This window comes from Cladophialophora immunda (assembly GCF_000835495.1).
Source record: "Cladophialophora immunda strain CBS 83496 unplaced genomic scaffold supercont1.2, whole genome shotgun sequence".
NCBI lineage: Eukaryota > Fungi > Ascomycota > Eurotiomycetes > Chaetothyriales > Herpotrichiellaceae > Cladophialophora > Cladophialophora immunda.
The window spans coordinates 1,962,171-1,974,892 of record NW_015622542.1 but is presented as its reverse complement, the minus strand read 5'-3'; the positions used below and the strand labels follow the sequence as shown (position 1 = coordinate 1,974,892).

Below are 12,722 nucleotides of genomic sequence, written 5' to 3'. Positions count from 1 at the left end.
GTTCTCATCCCGAACTGGCATGCCGCTCACCTCGCGCCATGCCGCCTTTACGGCTTTCCCATTGCGATACACCTCTACGCTCAACTTTGCACCTCATTCTACGAGAAACTCCTCTCCTGTCTACGAAATTCTAGGCCCAGACCTTTCCACACTACCAGCTCCATCCTCCTTGCTCAAAAGTTTGCTTGCTTTGACCCAAGGTAGCCTGTAGCTTGCACCGGCACAGGACCTATCAGACGAGGCTGTCAGGGGAAGCGGCATTAAAGCAGCACCGACTTTGTTCTAGAGTGGGACGGGCCTTGGCAGCATCCTATTTGTTTGCCCTCGAAAGGCCACCTTGAGCCACCCTCCGCCTTCTCTTGCACCGACTACTATCAGCAGAACGATCCTTTCTCTCTGCCCATGATGAGGCGAAGCAGGGATGACACATGCATTTCTCCAGTCTGAGTTGGCGAGCCTCATATCAGACTCGAAACGAAGATACAATGACGTGCGCGCGGCTTCCGAGCAGTCGCTCGCTGACCTCAAAACAATCTCGGTGACATCTGAAACCCAGCTGGCTGGCGACCTCTACCGTCGGCCTCAATTCATTGAACCCTTTATTCTTGCTTGCAGATCCAAGAACAACAAGCTAGCAACTACAGGAACTGCCTGTATCCACAGATTGACTGCAAGTAGTGCACTTGCTCGGACAAGGCTCCCCGATGTCTTAGACGCTTTCCGCGATGGAGTTGCCGCAGGCTATGAGCCTCAACTCAAGATTCTACAGACCCTCCCCTCTCTGTTGCAGCTCTATGGCGATGACATACACGGAGACCTGCTTGCCACAGTCCTAGAACTATGTGCATCCCTCCAATCCAGTCGGACGGCCGCTGTGAGCAACACAGCTGCAGCAACTTTCCAGCAGTTAGTCTCGGCGGTGTTTGAAAAGGCCGTGGAGAGAAGAAATCTCGGACCATCGGGCGAACGCCATGGTGGGGATCTCTCAAATGAGGGTTTAGAAGTTGCCCCTTTGGACGACGCACTCCGGCTCCTCGACGACTTTTGTCTGCTGCTCGACCACCAGAGACCCCAATACCTCAAAGTCGAAAGTCTCCCTGCTGGCTTTCTGCTCGAAACTTTGCAGACAATCCTGTCAGATTACGACTCGCTTCTCACATCTGAGAAACTCAACGATCAGAGATGGGCCGAAAGCCTTACGCACGGCCTGTTGCGTGTTTTGGCTAGAAAGGATGCTTTTGGTATGACAGCGCGTGCTCTGTCTATTTTGCTCCTACTTTTCCAAGCCCGTGCCGAGGACCTCCGAGACCAATTGACGCAGATGACGCCCTTACTTATCGGCGCATTAGAGAAGGACGGCAATCCACCATGGAAACGTGCTCTGTTCCTCGAGTTCTTCCGTACCCTCTGTTCCGACTTCAGCGTTTTCAGGGAAACCTTCCGCCTGTTCGACAAGGGGAAAGACTCGGTCAAGTTAGTAGGCCAGCTCATGTCTGCATTAGTCCGTATCGCAGCAGAAGATCCATCGTTGATTGGGCTCGGGCGCCAGTCTACTGTCCCTGTTCAGCGCATAACCGACCCGAAGAGCGAAGAGGCTGCATCAATCGAAGCGCAGGGTCTGGGGGGCGCTATTACCTCCGTGACCTCGAGTGATGCAAGCGTTACTGGTATAAGCGCCGATTGGAGTGTGGTGGCGGTCCGGCTCATGGATCAATCCGAAAAGAACGCTCCCCCAACAATCCCGAGCACTTACATATACACTCTAGTCCTCGGTTGCATCTCACATTTATGTGATGGTCTGTCAAAGTTCATTATGCCATTGAGTGTCCCGAGCCGAGCTTCGCAACGAGAGTCATCGGAAATCGGCCGCAGAGATAGCTCTGCCACCGACCGAACCGACGACGAAACGGCACGGAGATCCATTCGGCCCGCATCCTCCTCCCAGAAATATCAGCGGCTCATAAATCCTCTGACCTTGACGAACCATCGACTATTCACCCAGATTCGCACCTCTGCTGAACTCATCGAGGCCTGCTGGCCAGCCGCGCTTGCCACTTGCTCCACGTTCCTCAATGCGGCGTTGGACTCCGAGTTTTACCATATACTGATTCGATCAGTTCAAAAACTAGCTCAAGTTTCCGGTGTGCTCGAGCTCTCCACGCCTAGAGATGCTTTGCTCACGACGCTGGCGAAGGCCTCCATACCGTCTAACGCGAGCAGTTTCATCGCGGCCTCTCAAAACATAAAATCGCCTCGAATCGCAAGTGCTGAACATGGGGTGCTCAACGACGTGCTGAAATCCCCGACTGAGCAACCACCGACACCAACCTTCCAAGTCACCAGCTCACCGCTCAATGTCAGGCATCTGCTGTGTCTTCGGGCTTTGTTGAACCTGGGTATCGCTCTTGGGCCGACCCTGGAAGAAGACGCATGGTTCATCCTCATCGAAACCATGCAGACAGTTGAAGCTTTGATCGCAATGCCGAGCGCCACCAATGTGGCGACGTCACAATCAGGAAGTCCGAGAATCGGTGTCTCTGGTAATGATGGTCAGACAACTCTTTCAACCGAAATAGCCGCTGTCCAGGCGGCAACGAAGAGGATGCTCGAGAGCACACGAAGTTTCAGCGCCGATTCGTTTACCGTGATCGTACACGCCTTATTCCGCTTGCTTGGGCAGAGCGATGCGGAGAGCGATTCGCAACCCTCGCAGCAAAGTCTTGCTTCTCCCACCTCACCCACTCGCCTGGGAGCTCCGAGGCCGGCACATCATGTGTCGCGGAGTGTTTCTGGTTTGTGGACAAAGTCAAAAACTCTGGATCTGGAGATCGGGTTTGTCCTTAACAAGCTCAACGACTTGTCGCGCATCAACATATATCGGTTCGCATCTTCTGCAGAACAGTCTTGCTCCTGGGATCTAATTGCAGATCGTTTGCTGCGCGTCTCGCAGGATGGTAGCGTGGCTGGTACTCATCGCATACAATCTGCCAGCATATTGGACCTGATATCCATGGAAACAGTAAAGTTACTGGATGACACGCGTTTCGACACCAGCGAGGCAGACAGCATTAGATCCCGTTGCCTGCAATCGCTCTTGCAGCAGCTAGAGTTCTTTGACGAGACTCCGGGTCGGAGGTACGATGCTGTTGAGCTGGAAATCCATAAGAGGCTTCTTGATGCTCTAGAAAGTATGCTAAGTCATAGCGGAGAGTCTCTGAACAACTGCTGGCCTATCGCACTCGAAATACTGTCAGTCTCGTTCGCGAAAAGTGGACAGGCAACGCCACCGCCAGCCGATGAATCGATGGAACAAGGCGACAATCATGTACAGACCGCCCAGATATTAAGGGTTGCCTTCAGATCTATACAACTAATCACCTCGGACTTTCTCGGTGTCCTGGATGCTAATTCCCTGGCAAAGTTGGCCCAACTTCTGCGTCAATTTGGCTCTCAACATTATGATCTGAATGTGGCGCTGACAAGCACCACTGTTCTGTGGAGCCTCGCGTCCCAGGCTTTATCAAGGATTAAGACAATCGACATCACTTCTATGCCAGCTCTGGAGGGCCCTATAGAATCGTTCGCCTTAACCTCCAAGTCGTCTTCTGGAACAATCTGGAGCGTTATTCTGCTACAGCTGATCGAATTGTGCAAAGATGAGCGTTCAGATGTTCGAAATGCAGCCATTAAAGTCCTTTTAAAGATGCTTGATGCCTCGAGCGAGGCCCTCACCCCAAACACATGGTCAATCATGCTCGAAGCTGGCCTATTGGACACCGTTCGGTTTTGCATCACGCAGTATGCTGCAGACAAGAGTGACCAGAGCGAATGGATGGCATCAGCGGCTCAGCTGACGGAGGGCATCATTCAAATCATATCTCAGAATCTAACGGTGATCGCCATACATAATGACTTCGGAAATACATGGCTTCGCACTATGGACGTTTTGAAGTCTCTGTTAAGCACAAGCTCGCTGGCTGCCTCTTCGTTGGCTTTCTCGAATCTGTCGAAACTTCTTTCCGCACTGTCGGTCCTAGAGGATGCGGACGAAGACCTGATCGTCCCTCCAATGCAGCTTTGGGCAGACTATCATCCTGCTAGGATCGGACGAGACTCTCAATCTCATCGTGTGGCCGGTGAAGAACCGCCGAACCAAGAAGCCTTTACTTCCCATGCAAATGTCTTTGTTGAAGCATACAAGACCAAGCCTGTCCCCGTTTCGAACTATATGCAAAGGCAAGCCCCTATGTTGATGGATTCCATCGAGCGCGGAATTCTATTGTGTGTGCATCCTCCTTACACGAATGACGTGAAAGCTCTGGCACCGGAACAAAAGGAGGCTTTGCAGTGCATGGCTATACTAAAAACCCTCTTGCGAGACCAAGTGTCAGAATATTCCCAATTCGTGCTCAGAATATTGAGTCTCTCTCTGAATATTCAGGATGGGAGAGTTGGTGCCCAGCAGAAAAAATCGGCTATATCGAAATCTGCACAGAAGCCAACGTTCATGGCCTTTGCGTCCTCGTGTTTAGAAAGCTTCCGGAATTTGATTCTGGAGTATGCAGAGGATGAGCATTTCATCCACACCCTGGCCGTGCAAAGGGCGTGCCTTGTACTTTCCGCTATTATCAACACGAAATACACGAAGATCCCCACAAGCAGCCAAGCACCGTTATGGAGGAATGCCACCGTCACTGCAGTGGTCATGGTCGAAGCTTTGCAGAAGTGTGTGGGCCACAGAAGGTCACGGCCGGGGGATTTCTCTCACCTAGATGGTCTGGCACTAGACATCACCTCCATTACGGTCAGTATCCTGAGCTCTGGTGGTCTGTCCAATCCACCTGGTCCAGATCACACAGAAGAGACAATCATCGACGATGAAACGTTCGACATCGAACACTTTCGACTGCTACACGAGGCCATCGTACCCATTTTCCAGTCTTCACAAGAAATCAAAGAAGACGCATGCAACGGATATGGAGTTGTCCTATTCGAGGCTTCGCTGCTAGCGAAACCTTGGTTCTACGACTTTCCAGATGATGTCAAGAATGATCCGTTGAAGGGCTTGCCACAGACGAGGCCTGGCAGTGTCCACCGGCCTATATTTGCTGTGAGACGGAGAATTTGCTACGCGGCGCTAGACGCGCTGTTTGGGCTCGTCTCGTGGCAGGAATCTGCGCATTCGAGCGAGGCCCCGAAGGATATTCGGGACGCAAGTTCTAAATTGGCCTGCGCAGCGGCCCCTTATCTCATATTGCGTGTAGCACACCCCTTGAAGACGTTTCTAGCTGACCAGCGGCTGCGAGGTCTGACTCCGCCGCCCGAGCCCCAGCAAGCGGAGCTACAGGTTGTGCTGTCCAAGTTCGTCGAGTTGAGGAGCGATGGCCAGGCGATTGCCAGAATGACGCAGGCTCTTGAGGTGAAGCCTTCACAAGACGACGCTTCTAAAGGATTGCTCGTGGCTATGCGAAGATTAGGAGTCGGCGAGGTGGACGACGGCAAGTCCCACCTCCGCATCCTCTACGGCATGATGCTGCGCGTCCAGAAGTTCTGGCAGGGACTGCCGAGATTGAAAGGTCCCGGGGCACGGGCGTGGCAAGACGACGAGCCGGGCAAGGCGGTCGAGGCAGCGCTGGAAAGCTGGGGAAGCGTTGTTGGGCAGGATTGGGGGTTTCACGGGGTTTGAGCAGATGGGCGGAGGGAAGGGTTTCGAGAGGGAAAGGATGGGGACTGGGCCTTGCGCAAATGACTCCAACGACGATCCGAAGACCAGAATCGGAGTGCATCACTGATTTAAGAGAACGACAAAAAGGAAATGAGGATAGAACTCTCGAGACTGATTGGTGCATGGAACAACAGTGCGCCTCGATAGATCTAGGCTTTGATAGTTGGAGCGTAGACGGCCATCAACTGAGTAATTGTGGGACGATGCGCATGCGGTCCTGAGGGAAAAGCGATGCATAATTCTGGCAGCTGTCGCCGTACGACTGCCTCGTCGAGCAAGACACGCCATGAGGACCACCGGAGTGAGACCCTGGCCTTGCTGGGCATCGTACCAGATATCCGGCGGTCACCCCGTACCCCAGAATGACACTCCACAGTGAGGCAGACTCGCATTGACACCAGAGGCCCAAGGGTTGGACTCGTATCTCGTAGAATACTGCCACTTTTGAGAGACGCACGATCGCCATCCAAATCCCACTGGACGGGCAAAATTGCCCAGTTTGAGTCGAGTTCCACGCACTGTAACCTTATGCAGGCGCTCTCAATTACTTTGGGAAACCTTTTCCCGGCAACGGTCCCCCCCACGGCCAATGAAGAAATGCTTGGGAGAGGGCTCCTGGATTAGGCAGGTGTCGGCGGAGTATGGATGGGCAGCTTGCCGCCGGCGCCAGGCTGGTCTGTCGCTAGCGGGGGAGCCAGTTCGGGCGCCTGTCGGTAGAGAACTATTTCCGACTGCTTGAAGTAGCGGCGGGCGTCTGTTTTGCGAGATGTCAGCTGGGTCCAAAGTTGGAATTGCGCGCCTCTGGAGGTCCAGCATTGAACGGGTCGTCAAAGGCCGGACACCAGGCCTAGTGTGGGGACATGCGGGTGCCGAACGGGTGACTTGTTGCACGTGTCGGCAAATGAATATGGGCACTCGAGTGGGGGGCAGCCAGAGCATGGAGGTTTGCACAAGCAAGGCTGATGCTCACAAAGTCTCCTGCGCTCTTACTGAAACCAATCCTCGGCAGGTTGTTCAGAGGGGCGAGAGTGTCATAGAAACATACCTTCGTCAATCAACACTAGACTGAGGTAGTATCTGGTGGAATATTTCTTGTTCACCTCTCGGAAGGTGGGTGTCAGGTCAAACCCTCCTAGAAACAGTCGGATAGGGATTGTTTCACCTAGACTCTTGTCAGTACATCACTGTTGTTCGTGCTTGGCCTCCAAATCGGAGGACTTCCCAATATGTGTGGTATATATCGGCATGCCATTCCCACACATGGCGTGGCAGGGAAGGGAATCGTACCTCTTGATGGTGAACCATCCATAATCTGATAACAATGTTAGCAGCTTGAACATGCAGAACCACGAAATACACACCTCAAACCGCACCAGCGTCTCGCTCTCGTTGTATTGGTTGGGGGCGACACCGGTCGTCTCCCTTCGGATAATGGACAGCTCCATATGTTTGATCTTCAATCTGACCAGCAAGAAATAGATCCGTCCGACGATGACGTCCTTGAGGTGGTATTTGCTCTTGGAGTATTCGAATTCGATGTGCAGACAGTCTTCAATCCCGACATCCATCTTTATCGAGCTGTTTGTCTCCGGGGGTATTCGGTAGGAATAGACCCAAATGTCCTTTTCCCGGATGACATCGGCCATCCTTCTCGAGACTGTGACGCGCACAAAGTATCGTAACTTGACGTTGATGCCATTGTATGACTCGTACTGCTTTTCGACGTTCTTGAAGTTGAAGGGGAATGTCTGAGGGTGTTGCAGTTCTCCCGGCGCGGCTAGTTCCTGTCCTAGCGACAAGAATTCGTAATGGTTTCCTCGGTCGAAGAACATTTCTAGACGAGCTAGGGTCAGGTTCCAAGGCTTCCCCAGCTCAAACCTGTGTTTTATTGTGGCGTACCTATCAGTCCGATGAACTGGACCTTGATGCCAGTGTGTTCCAGTCTTTTCCCATCCTTTGGTCTTATTGTGACTGCGCCTTTGACGGATTCGCCATCGAGATATAAGGGAGCCTTTTCCCGTCTGTTCTTGTCAAGCTTGACATCGACTGTTTGCCGCTCGTCGGCGTCTTCGAGGACGATGTCGATATCGACAGGTGTAGAGAAGAAGAATGCTGACATAGTAGGAAAGGCGGGGGGATGGAAGGGATGCAGCGGCTGTGGTGATCTAGCGTATGGATGTTAATGGGAGGATGTCGTCTGTGGATGTGGGAAATGCAGCAGAAATGTCGTCGCTCTCAAAAGATGAGCTGCGCGACAATTGTATGTAGGAGCCTACCTGTTACAGCTGCGCTCAGTTGCCCCAGATCAGTGCCAAGCCCCGTCAGGTTTAAGCGACAAGCGACTTTACATCTATCTGGTTTTGCCTGCACTTAAACCTCATTCACAACTCAACGCCACAACCTGTTCAAGCCATCGAGGGGCTCGGACAGCATACGCAAAGGCATGGATTATGCGATACCTCAGCATCTGTTGTGTTACGAGACGATGGCCAACCACCGTTCACACCGAGCCCACCATGCCCTGGACCAGCTTCACTGTCCTTCCTCAAATTGCTTTCCCTTACATCAAACCACGTGTTTGCCTCGAGACGATCTCCATAAGACCTGAGTCATGTGCGAGAGCAACGCAAGGCTGTGACACTCTCGCCGTTGACCCAAGACAAGACAGTTGGACGCTGAGAAGCGCGCTGTGGCGGACCAAGAGAAGAGTCCTGAACGATGAACAACAAGTGGCCGCTGTGGAGTCTGAGTCCATCTCTATCCGATCGCTGTCGCTGTTGGCCTAGAGCCTCCCTGCCCTTCGGGCTTCCTCGTCGTCTTCTACCTACAAGACATCTTTGTTGGGATCGGCTACTGACTTGACTGCCCCTCCGGCGTCAAAATCTGATGGTTCAAATGCCGATCACTTGGGTTGCTCGTTCCGTCTTCCCCGCAGACCGCACATTCTCCAAACTCTCTCACACCATTGACTCGTCGCGTCGCTGGTCTCCGACGATTTCGATCGATACGAGCATTGCCTCCCCGGGCTCGATTCCACCCATTTCACCTTCTTCTGAAGCTGCATACGGCCATCTCGGTACCGCAGCCCAAGACCGTACCTGATTTGCTTGTGCCACCCGCACGCATGGCCAGATTTTATCCGGCAAGGCCGCCGGTCTGGGTGGATTTTCTGGGTGTGGGGTAAGACCGGGCAACAGTCACCCTGAATTCAATCCAGCTCTGTACGACGTCCATGGTGCTTGCCGTCTCGCCGTCTCGAGACTTTGATTCTTTCCCATCCAACATTCCTGCACTGACCGCCACCAAAAACAGCAATTTTGGTGATCCTGACGGCAATCTTCAAACCTACCCCCCCTCATGAGTTACGTCCTTATATCTCACCTTTCCCCCTCCCAGTAAGTGATCGGTTCTTTTCCTCTTCCCCTTCCTTATGTTTAACTTCCTTTACCCCCACGCACTTGTCTTCTCGTTCGCTGCTTCCTGTTTGATCGCGTGTCTATCCGGCCCTAAGTGCCTTCTCGTGTTCGCTTCAATCGTGACATCACCCGTTTGCTTTGCCTGACAAACGCCGCCATGCTGTCGACAGAACGAACTCCCAGACCTCATCCCTTTCGGCACCCTCACCGACCTATTTCTTCGAACTACGGGACCTCCCCACGAGTCATGCAAAACGGTACCGACCACCTGGAGCACATCTGGATCGTTACCGGTCCTGCAGGATGCGGAAAGACGACGGTTGCTCAGCACCTTGCTGCCGAGTTGTCGTTACCCTACATTGAGGGTGATGACGTATGTTGCTCTCTACCCTTGACTCGCCTATGTTTAGGCTAATGCTAGCACAGTACCATCCCATAGCCAACAAGCAAAAAATGGCCTCTGGAACCCCCCTTACGGATGCTGATCGCTGGGATTGGCTGATCACCCTTCGAGAAGAAGCCATCAAGAAGCTCCAAACCTCCAACTCGGTCATTGTCACATGCTCGGCTCTCAAGCGCAAATATCGCGACGTCATCCGAGTCGCCAACTATGAACACCCTTCCGTCCAAGTCCATTTCATCTACCTCAAGGTTGACGAAGCAACGCTGCAAGCGAGAGTCGCAGCGCGAGTCGGACACTATATGAAAGAAGGAATGGTCCACAGCCAGATGGCCACGTTGGAGGAGCCGGAGGAAGAACTCGAATGGGATGTCATGCAGGTCGATGTGAGGGACGACAAAGAGCAGGTCAAGCGACATGCACTAGACCTAGTGCAGCGCAAGCTGAAAGAATATGACGAACTGGTGGTGCAGCAACAAGCCTAGTGACGGCGTCTTGGGTGTAGGCAGGCATTTGAATGTCTTGGGTACCGGAAGGATCAGACCATGAAGAGAAAATGATTTGAGCATGGGCGCAGGGCGTTAAGCAACGGATTGGAATAAGGCAAGATGGCTGGCAGAAGACGCCAACATCCAGAGTGTACTAGTAAGGGACGGCAAAAGAGGATCTAAACGAGAGGAAGGGAGTAGCAAGGACGATGGCTTTGGGCGTCACTCTGATACGTCTTGGAAACAACGCGTCAAATGGTGCTTCTTCAGGTTAGGTGACCGCAGTTCAGGATATTTTGTTACACACAGTGCAGTACGAGCACGGGCTCTCACAATGGAAAAGGCTATTGAATACCTCAGAACTGAACAGGGTCAATCAACGCAGAGTCCGCAGAGTTGAGAACAAGAACCGGAACCGATCCTCGGCGCACACAAAAGTAAGTCTATTTGTCATTATGTGTTGTCCGAAACGGACTGAAACCGGCCACGGGGGGCTATCAAGCGACTCTGTCGTCGTCGTCGTCCCTGGCAAAATGTGCAGTATTGTGCCGGTCATGTTTGCCGTGTTGTCCAGGAGGCAATAACTCCACTGTACATACGAGAAAGCTCCTCCCGCCCCGAAAAAACACCCAACCAGCAAAGCCAATGGGTCCTGATGGCGATCAAAACACCAGCCATATGCCCATGAAACTCCACAGTGCACCGCTCCAGAGACGCTCTCCCTTGCCTGCTGCCACATTCGGCGCCTCCTTCCCCACGCCGTTCCCTCCCCCGGTCACACCGGCGGGGACGCTACAGCTCGTCGCGCCGCAGACGTAGCCGCTCGGACAGCACCCGCCGCCGACGCTCGGGGCGCAGGTCGACCAGCCGTGCGCACAGTCCCCCGTCACCTGGGTGCCTGGCGCGGTGATGCCCGAGCCGGTGGGCGCGACGATCGTCAGGGTGCTGCCCGAGACCAGCGTCGTGGAGGGCAGGGCGGGACAGGACGTCGAGTCGCAGTCGCGGCCGATCTGGCAGCATCCGCCCGGGTAGTAGGCCGAGCAGGCGTAGAAGCCCGTCGGACACCCGGTCACCGGGTAGGAGGGCGACGTGGAGTGGGTGGTCGTCGTGGTTGTTGTCTCCACGGTCGTGGTGAGCGACGTCGGCCGCACGGGCGGCTCGGGCGTCGCGGACGACGACGTGGAGAGCGGAGGACAGTTGGAAGAGCCGCATTGCCGGTCCGTCGGACAGCACCCGCCCCCCAGCGACGCCGGGCACGAGCGGAAGCCCGAGGAGCAGGTGAGTGGCAGCGTGGTGGCGGAGGTGACCGTGACCGTGAGGGTGACGGTGGAGATGACTGGAGGCAGCGGCGTGACGCTGGAAGTTCGGGTTGACGTTGCGGAGGTGGACGTGGTCGTGGATGTGTGTGTCGTCGGCGTGGGCGTCGAGGGCGAAGGCGTGACCGTCGTGTAGCTCGTCACCGTCGTGGTGGAGGGCGTTGGATTCGTCAAGATCGTCGCGGTCGACGTCTGCACGCATCCGACCTGGTAGCACGCGTACCCCGGAAGACAGCAGCCACCGCCGGGGTCGTTCGGGCACGAGGTATACCCGCTGGCGCACGACGTCGAGAGCGCATTCCCGCACACCTGACCGTCGGGACAGCATCCGACGTCACCCAACCCGTTCCCCGTGTCCTGAACCAGTTGGCAGGTGTAGCCCGTTGCGCAGCAGCTGTTGGGTCGATCGATCGAGGTGCAGGCTGATGTGCCCGTCGGACACTGGAAATCTCTCTCTGCAAAGAGATGCCAGCCTGGGAGTAGTCGCCGGAAGAGGCGTGGACTCTGGTAACTGTCGTGCACCCGGACTGGGTGATCGAAGGATGTGAACAAGGTCGCGTTGGCCCAATCTAACGAGCAGTTGTTGAAGTCCTCCTCCTCCTGCTCCTCAAAGCCCCAGTACTGCAGATAGAACTTCTCCCCAGGATCTCCGCTCATTTTCCTCACCCCGGTCGGGATGCTCTTTTGCAGCTTCTGCTGTACTTTCAAATCCCGTTTGACCATCAATTCATCTTCGGGGTAGTATTTCGAATCTGGGGGGAGATCGTAGGGCCACTGTAGGGCCAGACCTTGGGGGGAGACTGGCGGAATCGAGCTGGCGATAAGGACCAGGAGCGACGAGGGTAGCGCTGCCAGTTGCAGCCATGGTGCCATAGGCACTGTGCAAAAAGGGCCGCTATCCGGCTACGAAGATGAGAGGCGGCGCAGGTGATTTGAGAGGACGATGTGAGGATGGCACAAGTGCAAGGGAGATGAGGGAGACTGGCAGAGAGAAATCCTTGACCAGACCGGAGTTAGTGCTACAAAACCCTTACAGTGACATTTACGACAAAAGTCTAGAGACATGATGAAGCATCGGAACTTGGTGGCATTTGTTGGCAGTGTTGGCACAACGAGATGGCTGGGATGATGGTTTCCTGCGGCCTTTGGAGAGATGGAGCTGCGCGGGTGAGACGCGACCATTCGGCTGGGCGCATTTTGGTGTGGCTCCTCCACTGTGTCCCACTGCTGGACTTCCGTGTCCGCACCCTTCGACCCTTTGGCTATACCGAGTATCCACCCATCCTCGCGTCCTCATCAGCCTTGCATGTGGTCGTCTTCGTTGGCACATGTCTTGCATCCTGCATCTCACACACATACGCACCGATATCTGCTTCC

At 54.4% G+C, this 12,722-nt stretch overlaps 4 protein-coding genes across 4 annotated transcripts; 2 read left to right on the top strand and 2 right to left on the bottom strand.

Annotated features, from left to right (window-relative positions):
* The first annotated feature begins 368 nt into the window (after nucleotides 1-368).
* On the top strand, nucleotides 369-5,958 carry PV07_02988 (uncharacterized protein). The gene has a single exon (XM_016389645.1). The coding sequence runs from the start codon at nucleotides 422-424 to the stop codon at nucleotides 5,684-5,686; it is 5,265 nt and encodes a 1,754-aa protein (XP_016251547.1). The 5' UTR covers nucleotides 369-421; the 3' UTR covers nucleotides 5,687-5,958.
* On the bottom strand, nucleotides 5,830-8,004 carry PV07_02987 (uncharacterized protein). The gene is made up of 5 exons (XM_016389644.1): nucleotides 7,625-8,004; nucleotides 7,087-7,559; nucleotides 7,013-7,037; nucleotides 6,771-6,887; nucleotides 5,830-6,479 (listed from the first exon to the last, which is right to left on the bottom strand). The coding sequence occupies exons 1-5, from the start codon at nucleotides 7,842-7,844 to the stop codon at nucleotides 6,346-6,348; spliced, it is 969 nt and encodes a 322-aa protein (XP_016251546.1). The 5' UTR covers nucleotides 7,845-8,004; the 3' UTR covers nucleotides 5,830-6,345.
* A 97-nt stretch (nucleotides 8,005-8,101) lies between these two features.
* Nucleotides 8,102-10,421, top strand: PV07_02986 (uncharacterized protein). The gene is made up of 2 exons (XM_016389643.1): nucleotides 8,102-9,514; nucleotides 9,568-10,421. Exons 1-2 carry the CDS (start codon nucleotides 9,299-9,301, stop codon nucleotides 10,024-10,026), a joined length of 675 nt encoding a protein of 224 aa, XP_016251545.1. The 5' UTR covers nucleotides 8,102-9,298; the 3' UTR covers nucleotides 10,027-10,421.
* A 270-nt stretch (nucleotides 10,422-10,691) lies between these two features.
* Nucleotides 10,692-12,218, bottom strand: PV07_02985 (uncharacterized protein; the record flags this gene model as incomplete). The annotated part of the gene is made up of 1 exon (XM_016389642.1): nucleotides 10,692-12,218. One exon carries the CDS (start codon nucleotides 12,216-12,218, stop codon nucleotides 10,692-10,694), a length of 1,527 nt encoding a protein of 508 aa, XP_016251544.1.
* Nucleotides 12,219-12,722: the final 504 nt, after the last annotated feature.